Source organism: Eptesicus fuscus, chromosome 18, assembly GCF_027574615.1.
Source record: "Eptesicus fuscus isolate TK198812 chromosome 18, DD_ASM_mEF_20220401, whole genome shotgun sequence".
Lineage (NCBI taxonomy): Eukaryota > Metazoa > Chordata > Mammalia > Chiroptera > Vespertilionidae > Eptesicus > Eptesicus fuscus.
In genome coordinates, this window is record NC_072490.1 from 33947788 (window position 1) to 33960544 (window position 12757).

General features: G+C 47.0%; 1 protein-coding gene across 1 annotated transcript in view; it reads left to right on the top strand.

Annotated features, from left to right (window-relative positions):
• FGD5 (FYVE, RhoGEF and PH domain containing 5) overlaps positions 1 to 12757 on the top strand; it is a 105341-nt gene that overhangs the window by 44868 nt on the left and 47716 nt on the right. The window contains exons 3-4 of the mRNA XM_008152393.3: positions 10194 to 10252; positions 10364 to 10394. Coding sequence (XP_008150615.3) covers positions 10194 to 10252; positions 10364 to 10394 — 90 coding nt within the window. The remainder of the gene's footprint in view (positions 1 to 10193; positions 10253 to 10363; positions 10395 to 12757) is intronic.

Sequence of the window (12757 nt, forward strand, 5' to 3'; positions counted from 1 at the left end):
TGAACATGTGTGTACAGATACCTCTTTGAGACCCGGCTTTCGGCTCTTTCGGGTATAGATCCAGAAGTGTAATTGCTAGATCATATGGTAATTCTAAGTTTAATTTTTTTGAGGGGCCACCAGACCGATTTCCACAGCAGCTGCACTCCCACCAGCAATGCATGAGGACTCTAATTTCTAAGGGAATTCTGCCTTCTTGATGAAGAGGAAACCTTTGAGCAGGGAGCTGAATAGTGTGAGGGAGAAAGCAGTGGGAAGATCTAGGAACAGAGTGTTCCTGACAGAGAACAGCAGTGCAAAGGTGGGCTGGTGGGAATGACCTTCTTGAGCTAGAAGACTTGGTCAGTGTGGCTGGAGCAAAGAAGGAGGAGGTGGGTAGAAGAAATTCTGTAGGACTTCCCTCAGCCCACAGACATATTCAAACCTTCCCCATGCTTCTCCTTCCTCACTGTTGTCATTTGCTCTGCATGACCTCCCCTGACCTCCACAAACCAGGCCCTCTCCATACTGTCCACCTCAGACCCCGTCTTACTCAGATCAATGGCCTTCCCTCTTCCTTTGGCTTCTCAGACTCTGTCCTCGCCAGGTTCTCTCCCTACTCCTTTGACATCCTACCCTGCCTACGCCGCCACATGAGACATTTATTTTCCAAGGCCTGAGCTCCGGCCCTGCCTCTCATTTTGTGTCCATTGCTCAGTCAGCCCATTCCAGGGCAGTGGCCAGCCCTACGTAGATGGCATTCCCAGAGCTGACTCTCTGGCCTGACCCCACTGTGCAGCCCCACACTCTAGCTTCCAGTTGCCCTTCTCGGAAGCCCTGCAGACACTTCGAACTCCACACATCCCAAGCTGAACCTGTTATCTTCCCACCCCACCTCCGACCTGCTTCTCCTGTGTTTCCTCTTATGGTTGTTGGCACCAACCATTTCATCTTCTGTTGCCCTGTGTTAATCATGGATCAAATGAAATTCAACAAATGTGTAGACTTTTGCAGATATCATGAAGGATATAAAAATGAGTTCTATCTGTTCTTTTTTCTTTCTTTTTTCTTTCTTTCTTTCTTTCTTTCTTTTAGGTCTGTCTGTTCTTTAAACTCACCCCAGGGCCTTTGCGCTTGCAGTTTTATCTACTTGAAACACTATTCCTGCTTCTTATACAGCTGGATATAGGTCTTAAGTTAACGTCACCTTCTTAAGAGGGCCTACCCTGCTCACCTGCTGTGTTTGGCAATGGAATTTCTGTTTATTTCCTTCTTCATACTTACCTCAAACCTTGATTGTGTTCTTTATTTTTCTGCATATTACTTGCCTTTCCCTGTCAGGATAGCTCCCTGGATGCCAGGGACCTTGCCTGTCCTATTCACAGTTTTGTCCTTACTGCCTGGCACATAAAGTAGTATTCAGTGAATAGCTTAGAATAAACTAATAAAGCAATGAATACATTAGACTCAGCTCCTGCATTTAAGTAAGGAAAACAAACTTGAATGCAAGACAGTTTAATGAAATGAAAACACTTATTTGGTTCCATGTGGTTTACTTGGCACAGCGAGGGGCCAAGCTGCACTCCAGCCCTGCTTCTCACCGGCTGCCCAGTAACCATGCAGAGAGTGCAGCGTTCAGTACAGTCACACAAAGAGATACCTCAAGGCAGCATGAGTGGAGGAGGATGAGGGAGGCAAACTCTCAGAGCACAAAGGGATAGGAAAGAATAGGGGCCCAAAGGTTCGGGAGGTGTCCATGTTCCCACATGTCTCACACACCTTGTTCCAGGTCCTGGAGGGCTTGGGGGCTGACAGGAGCCAAAGGGCTGGATATGGGCTCAGTGAGAATGTCCTGGCACTGAGAGAGCTTGTTCTGTGGCTGATTTTCCTCTCAGCCACAGTGCCCCTCCCCCCACTTGTTTAGGATTTGGGCCCCAAGGTCATACTCAACCTTGCTTTCTCCTTCCTGACTTCGTGGCAGTCACTGTGTATACCTAGTATATAATCCTGCTGCTGAAAGTTCGCCATGCGAGTCCCACACTGGCCTTTTCCTGTTGTCAAACAGTCCGAGCTTTCCAGTCACAATCACGGTCACTCGGGAATTCTGGAAGGTGAGAGAGCTAATACAGGCATTTGCAGATCACTTTGTTTTATTTTGTTTTTTGTTGTGGTAAGAACACTTAACATGAGAGCTACCTTCTTAATGTACATAGATGGATAAATGGATAAATAAAATGTGGTGTATACATATAGTAGAGTTTTAGAACAGAAGAGAATCTTGTCACATGAATGAACCTGGAGGACATTATGCTAAGTGAAGTAATGCAGTCACAGAAGGACAAATGCTGCATGATTCCACCAGTATGAAGAACCTAAAACAGTCACATTTATAAGAGCAGAGAGCAGAATGGTGTTTGCCAGGGACTAGGGGAGAGGGAAATTGGGGGTTGCTAGTCAATGGGTAAAAAGTCTCAGTTATGCCGGAGATTGCTTTGACTTACAGGAAGGAAAAGTAAAGCTCATAGAGAGGCCATCACTTGCTCAGGGTTATTTGGCAGGTCAGAGGCAGTCAGGAGTAGAAATCAGGTTTCCTGTTGCCTCATTCAGGGCGTGCCAAGACAACTTGATGCTTCTACAAATGTATTACACACTGCAGACAGAATCAAAGATTCTTTCCAAAATTAAACGTTTTTTAAAGTATCCAGGCCAAACCCAGACTCACACTAGCCTATAACCAGAATAAGGCAGGCGTCCGCGTGAATTAGAAGCTGGCCACTTGGTCCAGGGGATAGGCCTCTCTTTGGTCCCACTTCTTCCCCCTTTGTCCTAGCAGGCGTTGCCTCCTCTTCTCCATCCTCATCCCTTCTCTGCCCCTGTGGGAGCACAAGTAACAGCTAGGATAAAAAATGAGCCATCCTTCTCTGAGCTCCTTTCTCTGGATTTTCTAGCCTCTGAAGGCTGTGCTGGAAATCATAATCTGAATTCCAAGGGGGAAGGACCATGACCCTGACAGCGGTGCCCAGAGGCACGTTGGAGACAGTGTTCTCCTGGAGTCAGGCTTCCTAGCACTCTTCCTTTTCCAGGTGTGACCTCAGAGTCCTCCAATGCTCCCTTCACTGGGACCCTCAAAACAATGAAGACTCGTTAGGAATGTTTCCCCAAGGCCTGAAACAGCCTCTTCCCCCTCTCTAGAGACGATTCTTTCTTTTTATGGACTGTAGAGCAGAGGATGCTGACAGGTAGGGAACATGGGGTGCCTACCTTGGCTTAGTGTGTGATCTAGAGACACTGAGTCTGGAGGGGATTCTGGGCATAGGAACTTGCAATGTGCCAAAAAGGCCCGGAGGTAGGAAAAAGTAGGCTGATCTTAGGAATAAAATTGGGTTCCCTGGGGCATGGCAGAGTGCAGGAGAAGTGCCTGGAAAGGGTCTTCAGGTTAAGTCATAGGCAAAGGGCAGGACTTATTTGTCCCTCAGTGTCCTCATCTGTAAAAGGAGATAATAATGGTAGTGCCTGCCTCATAGGGTGTTGGGAGGATTCAGTAAGATAATACGTACGAAAAGTTTAGAGCCAACTTAGCACATACTAAGTGTTCAATAAATGCTAGCTGTTATATTATTAACCCTTTGCACTCGCTTGCTTTTTTCTCGATTCCTTTATTCTACTCGGGATTTAATTTTTTAAATACCCCAGGTTTTACAAAGTGCGGCAGTAGAATAAAAAACTGGAATTTCTTTTCATACAAACTTATTTATTTGGATTTTTTTTATATTTCAAATTATTGTTGCTGCTACCGATGCTAACCGTGTCGAGTCACACTCGACATCCGAGTGCAAAAGGTTAAGTAGGTGTTATTATTATTATCCCTGTTCTATAGATGGAAGTCAGAGAAGAGAAACAACTTGTCCAAAGGCCTAGGTAGAGGAAGGGGTAGAGCCCAGGATTTGAAACCAGATCCGGCCCCAGAGCATGGGCTCTCAGCATAATGCTAGATGACAAGTTCTTTCTGTCATCTAGTGCTGGGGAGCCACAGGAGCCACTTGGGGCTGCAGGAGATAGCAGAAGGTGACCACCATGGCAGAGGATAGATTAGAGGGGACAGATGCCTGGAGCTCTCAATGAGCTAAGCAACATGTGCAGCAGAGGATGTAGGGATGCTAGGCAGCTTAGGTCCAAGATGGGGACCGAGGAGCTCATCCCTTTAGAGGCAGGACGGTTCTGAGTGGGAACAAGCCCAGGGTGGATTGAGTGGCTGTAGATGTCTGAGAAGGAAGTCTTACGGAGGCAAGAGGCTGAGGGTTACAGCATGGAGATTGGAGTTCCCAGGTGACCCTAGGTGGAGAGGACAGCTGTAACTGGGAAGGGAAGCTGAGCAAGACCAAGATGTCAGGATGTGGGGCTTGGCAAGGACCAAGCAGAGATGAGGTTGAAAAGAGAGGTGGCTGTTTAAACGCAGAGCAGGTGTAAACGCAAGGGACAGTGGTGACAAAGTAGGGAGCTTTGAAGGTGGTCCCTCCTCTTCTGCAAGATAGGACATCACGGAGAAAGATCATGTGGCCCCTGGTGTGCTTGGGGATATCCTGAGGGCCAGGCCGGAAAGCCTGGGGTTCTTGGCCTGCTTCTCCCAATAATCATTGTTAATATAGTACAGTGACAGTGATGCCTCATTTTTCCATTGCTCTTCACTGAGAAGGAACAACCTTTCCATCCCTGATTCTACACGATCTTTGTTACAACCTCTTTACCAGTAGCTCTCAAAACCTTTTGGTCTCAGAACTCTTAAAAATGATTGAGGACCTCAAATAGTTGTTGTTCCTATGAGTTATATCTGTCAGTGTTTACCACATGAGAAAGTCACACTCTCTTTTAATACATTTTAAAATAACAATAATTACCCATTATATGTTAACACAAATATCATTTTCAATGAAAAAATAACTGTTTTTAAAAAAATTAGTGAGAATGACATTAGTTTTGCTTTTTTTTTTTCCCCCCCCAAATATTAACGTCTGGTTAAATAGAAAACAGATGGATTCTCCTAGTTGCTTCTGCATTCAGACTGTTGGAACTGTTGTTTTGGTCACCCTTCATGAAAATCCAGGCTCACACAGATATGTAGCTGGAAAAGGGAGGCAGAACCCCAGAGGTACTTGGCAAACTGCTGTTCTAGAAGGAGGCTAAGTACCCCCATTTTAAGGCTGGACAAACTGAAGCCCAGAGGCCAGGACTCCCAACTGTTTCTGTGACCCACTGTTTAACCTCAAAGATCCCTAAAGGAGGGCTGTCCCTCCCAACCTGACCTGGTCCCAGAATAGTCAGCAGTGGCCTGGCTGGTTTGCATGGGGCCTGAGGAGGAAGTGCAGGACTGGGCAGCCCTGGAGAACAGAGGTGATAAGCTGCTTCAGCCTCCGACAGAGGGGCCAGCAGCCACCTGATGTAACACCCACAGCGTCCGCCTGAGAAAGGCGATAGCCCTGGCGCCCCAGGCCCCGTGCTCCTGGGAGGAACCCTGTTCCCAGAAGTCTGTCCCTGGACACTGCCGTCAACCTCAAAGTTCATTTCCTGGTTAAATAAACATCTATATTAAATGGCCCGGTTGGACAACGCCCATAAGCAGCTTCTGAGGAGAGCCTTGGGCACATGGCCTCCCTCTTGTCTGGCTGGCGAAGACACATCCATCATTGGCAGAGTCACTAAAGCGGGACGGCCGGTACGTCCCACCCGGAGTCTGCCTGTCTGGCAGGAGGGCTGCAGGGACGTGCAGAGTGGCCAGTGCCCCGACCCTACCAGAAGTCCAGCCCACAGCTTTGAGATTATAACAATGGTAATGACAACAACACCAGAAGCATGGGTGGGGGTTGACCACGTCCATCCATCATCTTATGGAGGGCGGGACTATTGACCCCCCAACTTCCAAAGAAGAAACTGAGGCATCTGAGAGGGGTTTGCCCTTGGTCGCATAGCTGCTCGTGGCCTGGCCGAGATGTTGACCCGGGTGCCCTGATTTTTGGTGTAGTGCTTTCCTATGTACACAGTAGGCACTCCTCTTGAGGATAAGAATCAGAAGAGCTGAGGCCCAGAGACTAGCCCAGGCCCCTCCTGAAGTGTAAGTCTCCTGCTGCTGGCTCTTCAGTGCAGGTAAAGATAGGTACTTCCCAACTGGAAAAACCCACCATCAGCAGAGATGCCATTTACTGAGTGCTTACTATGTGCCAGGCATAGTTGTTGAGTGCTGGGATGCTGGAGCCACACTCTCTGGATTTAAATCTTGGGTCTGCCACTTATTAGCATTGATTTTGGGCAAAAGGTATGACTTACTTGTGCCTTAGTTTCCTCATCTGTAAAATGGTGATGATAAGTACCTACCTCATAGGTTTTCAGGAAGATTCAGTGAGATAGTATGTGTAAAGGCACGCACGCACGAACACACAATCCCACATCTCTATTGGGCACACACACTTCCAGCAGCACACATGGAGACCACAGCTACACACACTGCTGCACCCCAGGGCTACACAGCTGCACTCTCATCTGTGAATACATCCATCACCTAAATCTACAGGCATTTACTAAGCACCGACTGTATGCTGGGCACGGGGCCCACAACAAGGACTAGCCCCTGAACCCCCTTCTCCAATCTCTAACACTGTTCAGGTTGTGATGCCACCACCATTTCTTGAGTCCCACTGAAGCCCCTCATCCCTTTCCTTAAAAAAGTAAAAATATAAGAAAGAAAAGGAGATGTGTGTAAAAAGGTTAGAGCCACACTTAGCTTAGTACATACTAAGTGTTCAATAAATGCTAGCTATTATATTATTAAATAGGTATCATCATCATCATCATCATCATCACCCATGTTTTACAAATGGAACTCGGAGAAGAGAAATAACTTTTGTCCAAGAGCATAGATACAAGGAGAGGTGGAGCCCAGAATTTGAATCAGGCCTTCTCAGCATCATGCTGGATGACAAATGAGAATTGAGTCACAGGCCCCTGGAAGATTGGAGGTTGGAGGTCATCTTGACTCTTGTCCTCATTTTATAGGGCAAGAACCTGAGCTTCGGATCTCTTGTCCTTACTCTGCAGAGTAACTCCCTTTATGGAAGCTTGACCACAGGGTTTTCTTAGCTGTAGAGGCCTGTCCTGGCAGAATACAGTTTCCACTGAGAGGGTTTTGTTTACAGTCTTTTCACACGTGGGACTCTGAAGGAGCCCCCACATTGGGAAGAGTGAGCCGCTCTTGTCCACAGAGCCCCGTGCTAGCCCTGCAGATGCAGAGGGCAGACGGTGAGTCACAATTCGGCGCCAGTGGGAGGGCGGGAGGCCAGGTGAGGCTGGAGGCCTCTGCAGGCCTCACAAGTTTCCCTCCTGCTCCGTGGATGCCATGACAGCTGCAATGAGATGCAGGAGGGAGACTAACTAAACCGTGGCTCCAGGGTCTGCACTGTTAGGGTGGCGTCAGAGGGACTGAGTCTCCAGAAAACACTAAGAATCTATTACAGATGGATTAGCTAGGGAGAGAACTCATTTACTGAGCACCTACTATGTGTTGGGCAGTCTATCTAATTTTATCAGTTTGTTCAAACATTTATTGAATTTTGTGTGTAAGGATAATATTAAGGAGTGTGCCTGCTATAAAGAAAAGTACAGTGCCCTGGCTGGTGTGGCTCAGTTGGTTGGGCATGGTCCCTTGCACCAAAAGGTTGCCAATTCAATTCCAGGTCAGGGCACATGCCAGGTTGCCAGCTCGATCCATGATGGGGAGGTGGTGTACAGGAGGCAGCCAATTGATGTTTTGCTCTCACATCATTGTTTCTCTCTCTCTCCCTCTCCCTTCCTCTTTCTCTAAACATTAATTTTAAAAATATTTTAAAAAGAAAGAAAAATACAGCAAGATAAAAGGGTTGGGGTAGTGATTCTCAACAGGGGGTGAGGTTTTGCCCCCAGAGGACATTTGGCAATGCCTAGAGACATTTTTGATTGTCACAAATGAGGTTGGGGGCTGCTACTCTCATCGAGCGGGTAGAAGCCATGGATGCTGTTAACAGTCCTACAAAACACAGCATAGTCCTGCAATAAAAGTTGTCTGGCCCAAAATGCCAGTGAAGCCAAGGTTTTAGAAACTCTGGGTTTAGAGAATGACTTTGTGTGTTCTTCAGGTCAGGTGGTCACAGATGGCCACACTAAGGATGGGATGTGACCTTTGAGCAGAAACCTGAAAAAGTCAGAAAGTAAGAATGAGAAAATCTGGAGAACATCACAAGCATAGAGAACAGTGAGTGCAAAGGCCCTGAGTCAGGAACACATAATCAAAAAGACCAGAGTATGAGGTCAGGTTGATTATTTTCCACCTTATTTCAGATGAAAAATTCTAAAGCTCAGGGGTAATGGTTTGCCAAAGGTCACACAATTAAACAATGCTGGGCCAGGATTTGAACTTGGATGTGCTCAATTTCAGAGCCCATTTGCTTTCCACTGCCTCAGCTGCTACTGTCAGATGATAGATTTTTAGGTAGATATTTATGTATAGATAGATTTATAGATCTATAGATGGATTTCTATATATATACATATATTTATAAATATATATATATACTAGAGGCCCGATGCAGGAAAATTCATGCAAGAGTAGGCCTTCCTTCCCCCAGCTGCCAGCACTAGCTTCCTTCCCAGGACCTGGGCTTCCCTCCTCTGGCCACCGGCAGGCACCCAGGACCCAGGCTGGCTTCCCTCTGGCCCCGGCTTCATCAGGAAGGACGTCCGGAATGATGTCTGGTCTAATTAGCATAGTACCCTTTATATATATATATATATATAGATATATATAGAGAGAGAGATGGAGAGAGAGAGAGAGAGAGAGAGAGAGAGAGAGACTCATTTAATCCTTACAATATACGTGTGTGTTAGATAACATTCTATTATTGCACCCATTTTACAGATAGGAAAATTGAGGCATAGAGAGGTTAAATGATTTTTTCAACTTGTGAAAAAGGCAGAGGCAGGATTTGAACCCAAACTGCCTAGTTCCTGAGTTCATGCTCATAACTGCCACACTGTATAGTTGCTCTCTCAGCAGGTAGGGAGTTTCTAGAGTAGATTGTTCACTTGACCAGTAACTCCTCAAGTTTGGTAACACATAGGAAGTGAATTTAAAGGTCATTTTGTTCACACATGAGGAAACTGAGACCCAACCTCAGAAAGTTACTTGTGCAGGGTTGCACTGGGAGGTGGTGGTAGAACTGGAACCAGAAGCCAGGCATTCCTCCTGAGTGTCCTCTGCTCCACCATAGTCCCCTACCAACCTCCCACCCCCGCCCCAGCCATGCCTGCACATTCCCAGCATCCACCATCTGTTCTGTCAGGCTGCCCATAGAGTCTTTGTTCTTCTGGATCCCAGCCACCAGCCATGTCTGATATGTGGCAGGTTTGCAGCTACAGAGGAGGGGCCTCCTTGTGGCAGAATGCCCAGGCATCTGCCTCGGCCCCTGCCCATCCTTCCTTCAGGTGCGGAAGTTGGGGCTCAGATAGGTTATGTGACTTGCCTTCTGAGGTCAGCCAGGAGCATTAATGCTTTCAAAGAGGATAATTCTCTCACTTATTCATTCTTTCAGTCAAAAGAAGGAATCTATGGTATGCCAGGCACCGCTCATGCAGAGGTGAAATTGCTGGTCCCTGCCCTCCCGGGGAGACATAATTGGTGTCCATTTGCAGTCTCCTTGTAGTTTAGCATCTGGTTCTGCACTGCTTAGTATTGCACTGCCTAGAAAGGATAGCTAACCAAACCAGTTCAGGGAGGGTATCAGGAAAGTCTTTTTGGAGGAGGTGATGCTGTGGCTAAGTCTTAAAGGATAACTGGGAGTTAGCCAGGCAGAGAAGGGGAAAGGGACACTGAGGGGGCATCTTCTGTAAAAACAAAGGTAAGAGAGAGCTCTCCCTATGCACAGAGAATTACAGGTTATTCAAGATCACAGCACTTACTATATATCAGACAGTGTGCTGAGCATTAGCTCAACAACCTTCTGAGTTAGTTGCTATTTATATTCACATCTACAGATGAAGAAACTGAGCTGCAGTAAGGTTGAAGATCACACAGGTAATGAGTTCCTTGGGCAGCAGGGAGGTCCTTCTGTGAACCTGATGCTTGTGGATCCGAGGTCTCCCTCTGGCTGCCCCATAGATGCTGCCCCTCCTGACGGTTCTGTTTCCTCCCACAGGTGGAAGGACAGTCCAGAGCCCAAGTCATCGCACAGGAACTGCTGTCTTCAGAAAAAGCGTGAGTCCCTAAGTAGCTGCCTGTGGCCTTGAGCTTGTTAACAGAGCATCACCCTCCCTGGCTTATACAGGATGGGAATTAATGCAGACTCCACCTCCTTTCCCTCTACAGATACGTGGAGATGCTCCAGCACTTACATCTGGTGAGTTAATCATTCTAATTGCCCAAAACTAATTGCCCTTTTACAAGGCGGTGATTTAAGAATAGCAATGAAGATGCAGAGGTGATTTCCATGAACAGAAGCTTGGCAGTAGGCATGTGTTCTCAGAGGCTTTTCAGGGAAGTCTGTCTCCTAATTCACATGATTCATGGTGGATGGTGCCATGCTTTCTATGGACATGCCTCTTCTGCCCGGGTGGGGGCTGCTTGGGGGACGTGGTGAGATTTCTGGAAGGTTAGCTGTGGTTTCCTCAGCCCTCTTGTTGAGGAAGGCAGAAGGAGGACAGCTGTAGTTTTGAGGTATTGCTGTGTGGGTGACTTTGTGTGTGTGTGTCTCTGTAAGTGTGTATGTGTGCATGTATATATATGTGTGTGTTTGTGTGCATTATATGTTTTGGTCCATGTAGAGAAGGTGACGTGTTTGCCTAGTGACAGAGTATCATGAGGCTTTTCTTAGTTATCCCAACACTGGGGCAATTATGCCTGACTTAGTGGTGAAGGAATCCTCTGGACTCTCAAAGGAAAGGAGGCCAGACTTGGGGACTGCCCAGATATCAGACACCTCTACCCTTCACAACCCGCAATATTGCTTGGAAAGTTTCCCTCTGCAGTCTGCTTCAGTTCAACAGATATTTTTGAACGCTTGCTGGTGACAAGAGCTGGGAAATGGAAAGACAGATCAGACAGGGCCCTTACCCAGGAGCAATCTGGCCAGTGAAGGAACCAGATTAGTGAATCAATATTATTCGGAGCACAAGGGGAGTGACTGACAACCTGGGGAAATCTAGGCAGGCTTCCCTCAGGAGGTGATACTAGAGGAAAGGAAATAGGGTACAGCAAAAATATGGGAATTGAAAGGATGTAGTGGGCTCAGCTACCCCAGGCCCTTGTGACAGCTCCTTACTACTCTGGGCTTTTAAGCCATTTGCAGTCTCCTTGTAGTTTAGCATCTGATTCTGCACTGCTTGGTATTGTTTGCCATGTCTTTCCAAGAATGTCAGAACTGGGGATGTCCACCCTGAACATTTTGTCGGTGTTGATATGGAGGTTTAGAGGGAGTGACTTGCCAGGGTCGCACAGTGACTGAGCCAGTCATTCTCCTGACTCTCAGTACACTGTTGTCCCGTGTTAATCCTGAATTCCCAACTGCCTTTGGATTTCCTCGGGGTAGGGACCTCTCTGGAAGAAGCAAAGCACCAAGCCAAGTCGCTTGCCGAATGCAGCTGAGGTCCCTGTCAGTGATACTACCCTGGTGTCGCATTGCTGTGTGAGCAGGGCCCCCCAGGTCCCCAGGAGGAGACAGAGCACTGCTCGGGTCTGCCATCTCAGCCCCTCATTTTTGCCCTCAGGAAGAGAGCTTTGTGTGCATTATTCAACCCCAAGGCCCTTGTGTATGAGATGTAACAGTACCCTCCTCCCACCTTTACATCTAAAAGATCTATTTAGCAAGGGCAGCAACAATCACTCTTACGTTTTTTTCTTCTCTCTCACTTGCTTCTGAGCTGGCAGCATGTCAGAGAGGGGCTGGGCCTTTTTGTTTTATGACTTTGTTAAGAGAGTTTTAACTGGGAAACTTCCATCTGTGTTTGCACTGCTTCCTGCCAGTTGGAAAGCTGCTGAAGCTGCTGGTAATTCATAATAACCTGAGGAGGAAAAAAGCCCATAAAAATCGCAACTCATAAGCTAGTTGCGGGAAATTGTGGTCTGGAGCTACATGTATGATGTCAGTGCTTATGGGGATAGAAATGGCAGAAATGCCACAACGTGACTCCAAGTCCTAGTCTGGGACCCTAGTCAGAAAGAGACTCATAGACTTTGGGGCGTTTCACACCACTCCCCAACCTGGATCTATTGCCGATTGCTAAGTTGGTAGGTTCTCTTTCAGAGCTTCTCCTTAGAGATGTGATGCTGTTGAAATCCCAAGGATGCCCAGTGATGAGGAGGGGCAACCATACCTTCTAAACCGCCCCAGCTAGAAAAGTCCTTGACTCCATATGCTGTTGTTGAAAGGGGGTTGAGGGTGACCTCTGGTCTTCTGAGTTTGGGATTCAACTCTGTGCTTATCAAATAGTACTAGTAGATAAAGCTAACTCAGAGATTACTAAAAATTCTGGTCATCCAAAATTGAATTATAATGGTCAAGATTCTGTTTTGTAGAGCCCATTAATTAAGAATGGGTTTTACATGTGTGTTTGTTTTTTAATATATATTTTATTGATTTTTTACAGAGAGGAAGGGAGAGGGACAGAGAATTAGAAACATCGATGAGAAACATCGATCAGCTGCCTCCCGCACACCCCCCACTGGGGATGTGCCCACAACCAAGGCACATGCCCTTGACCGGAA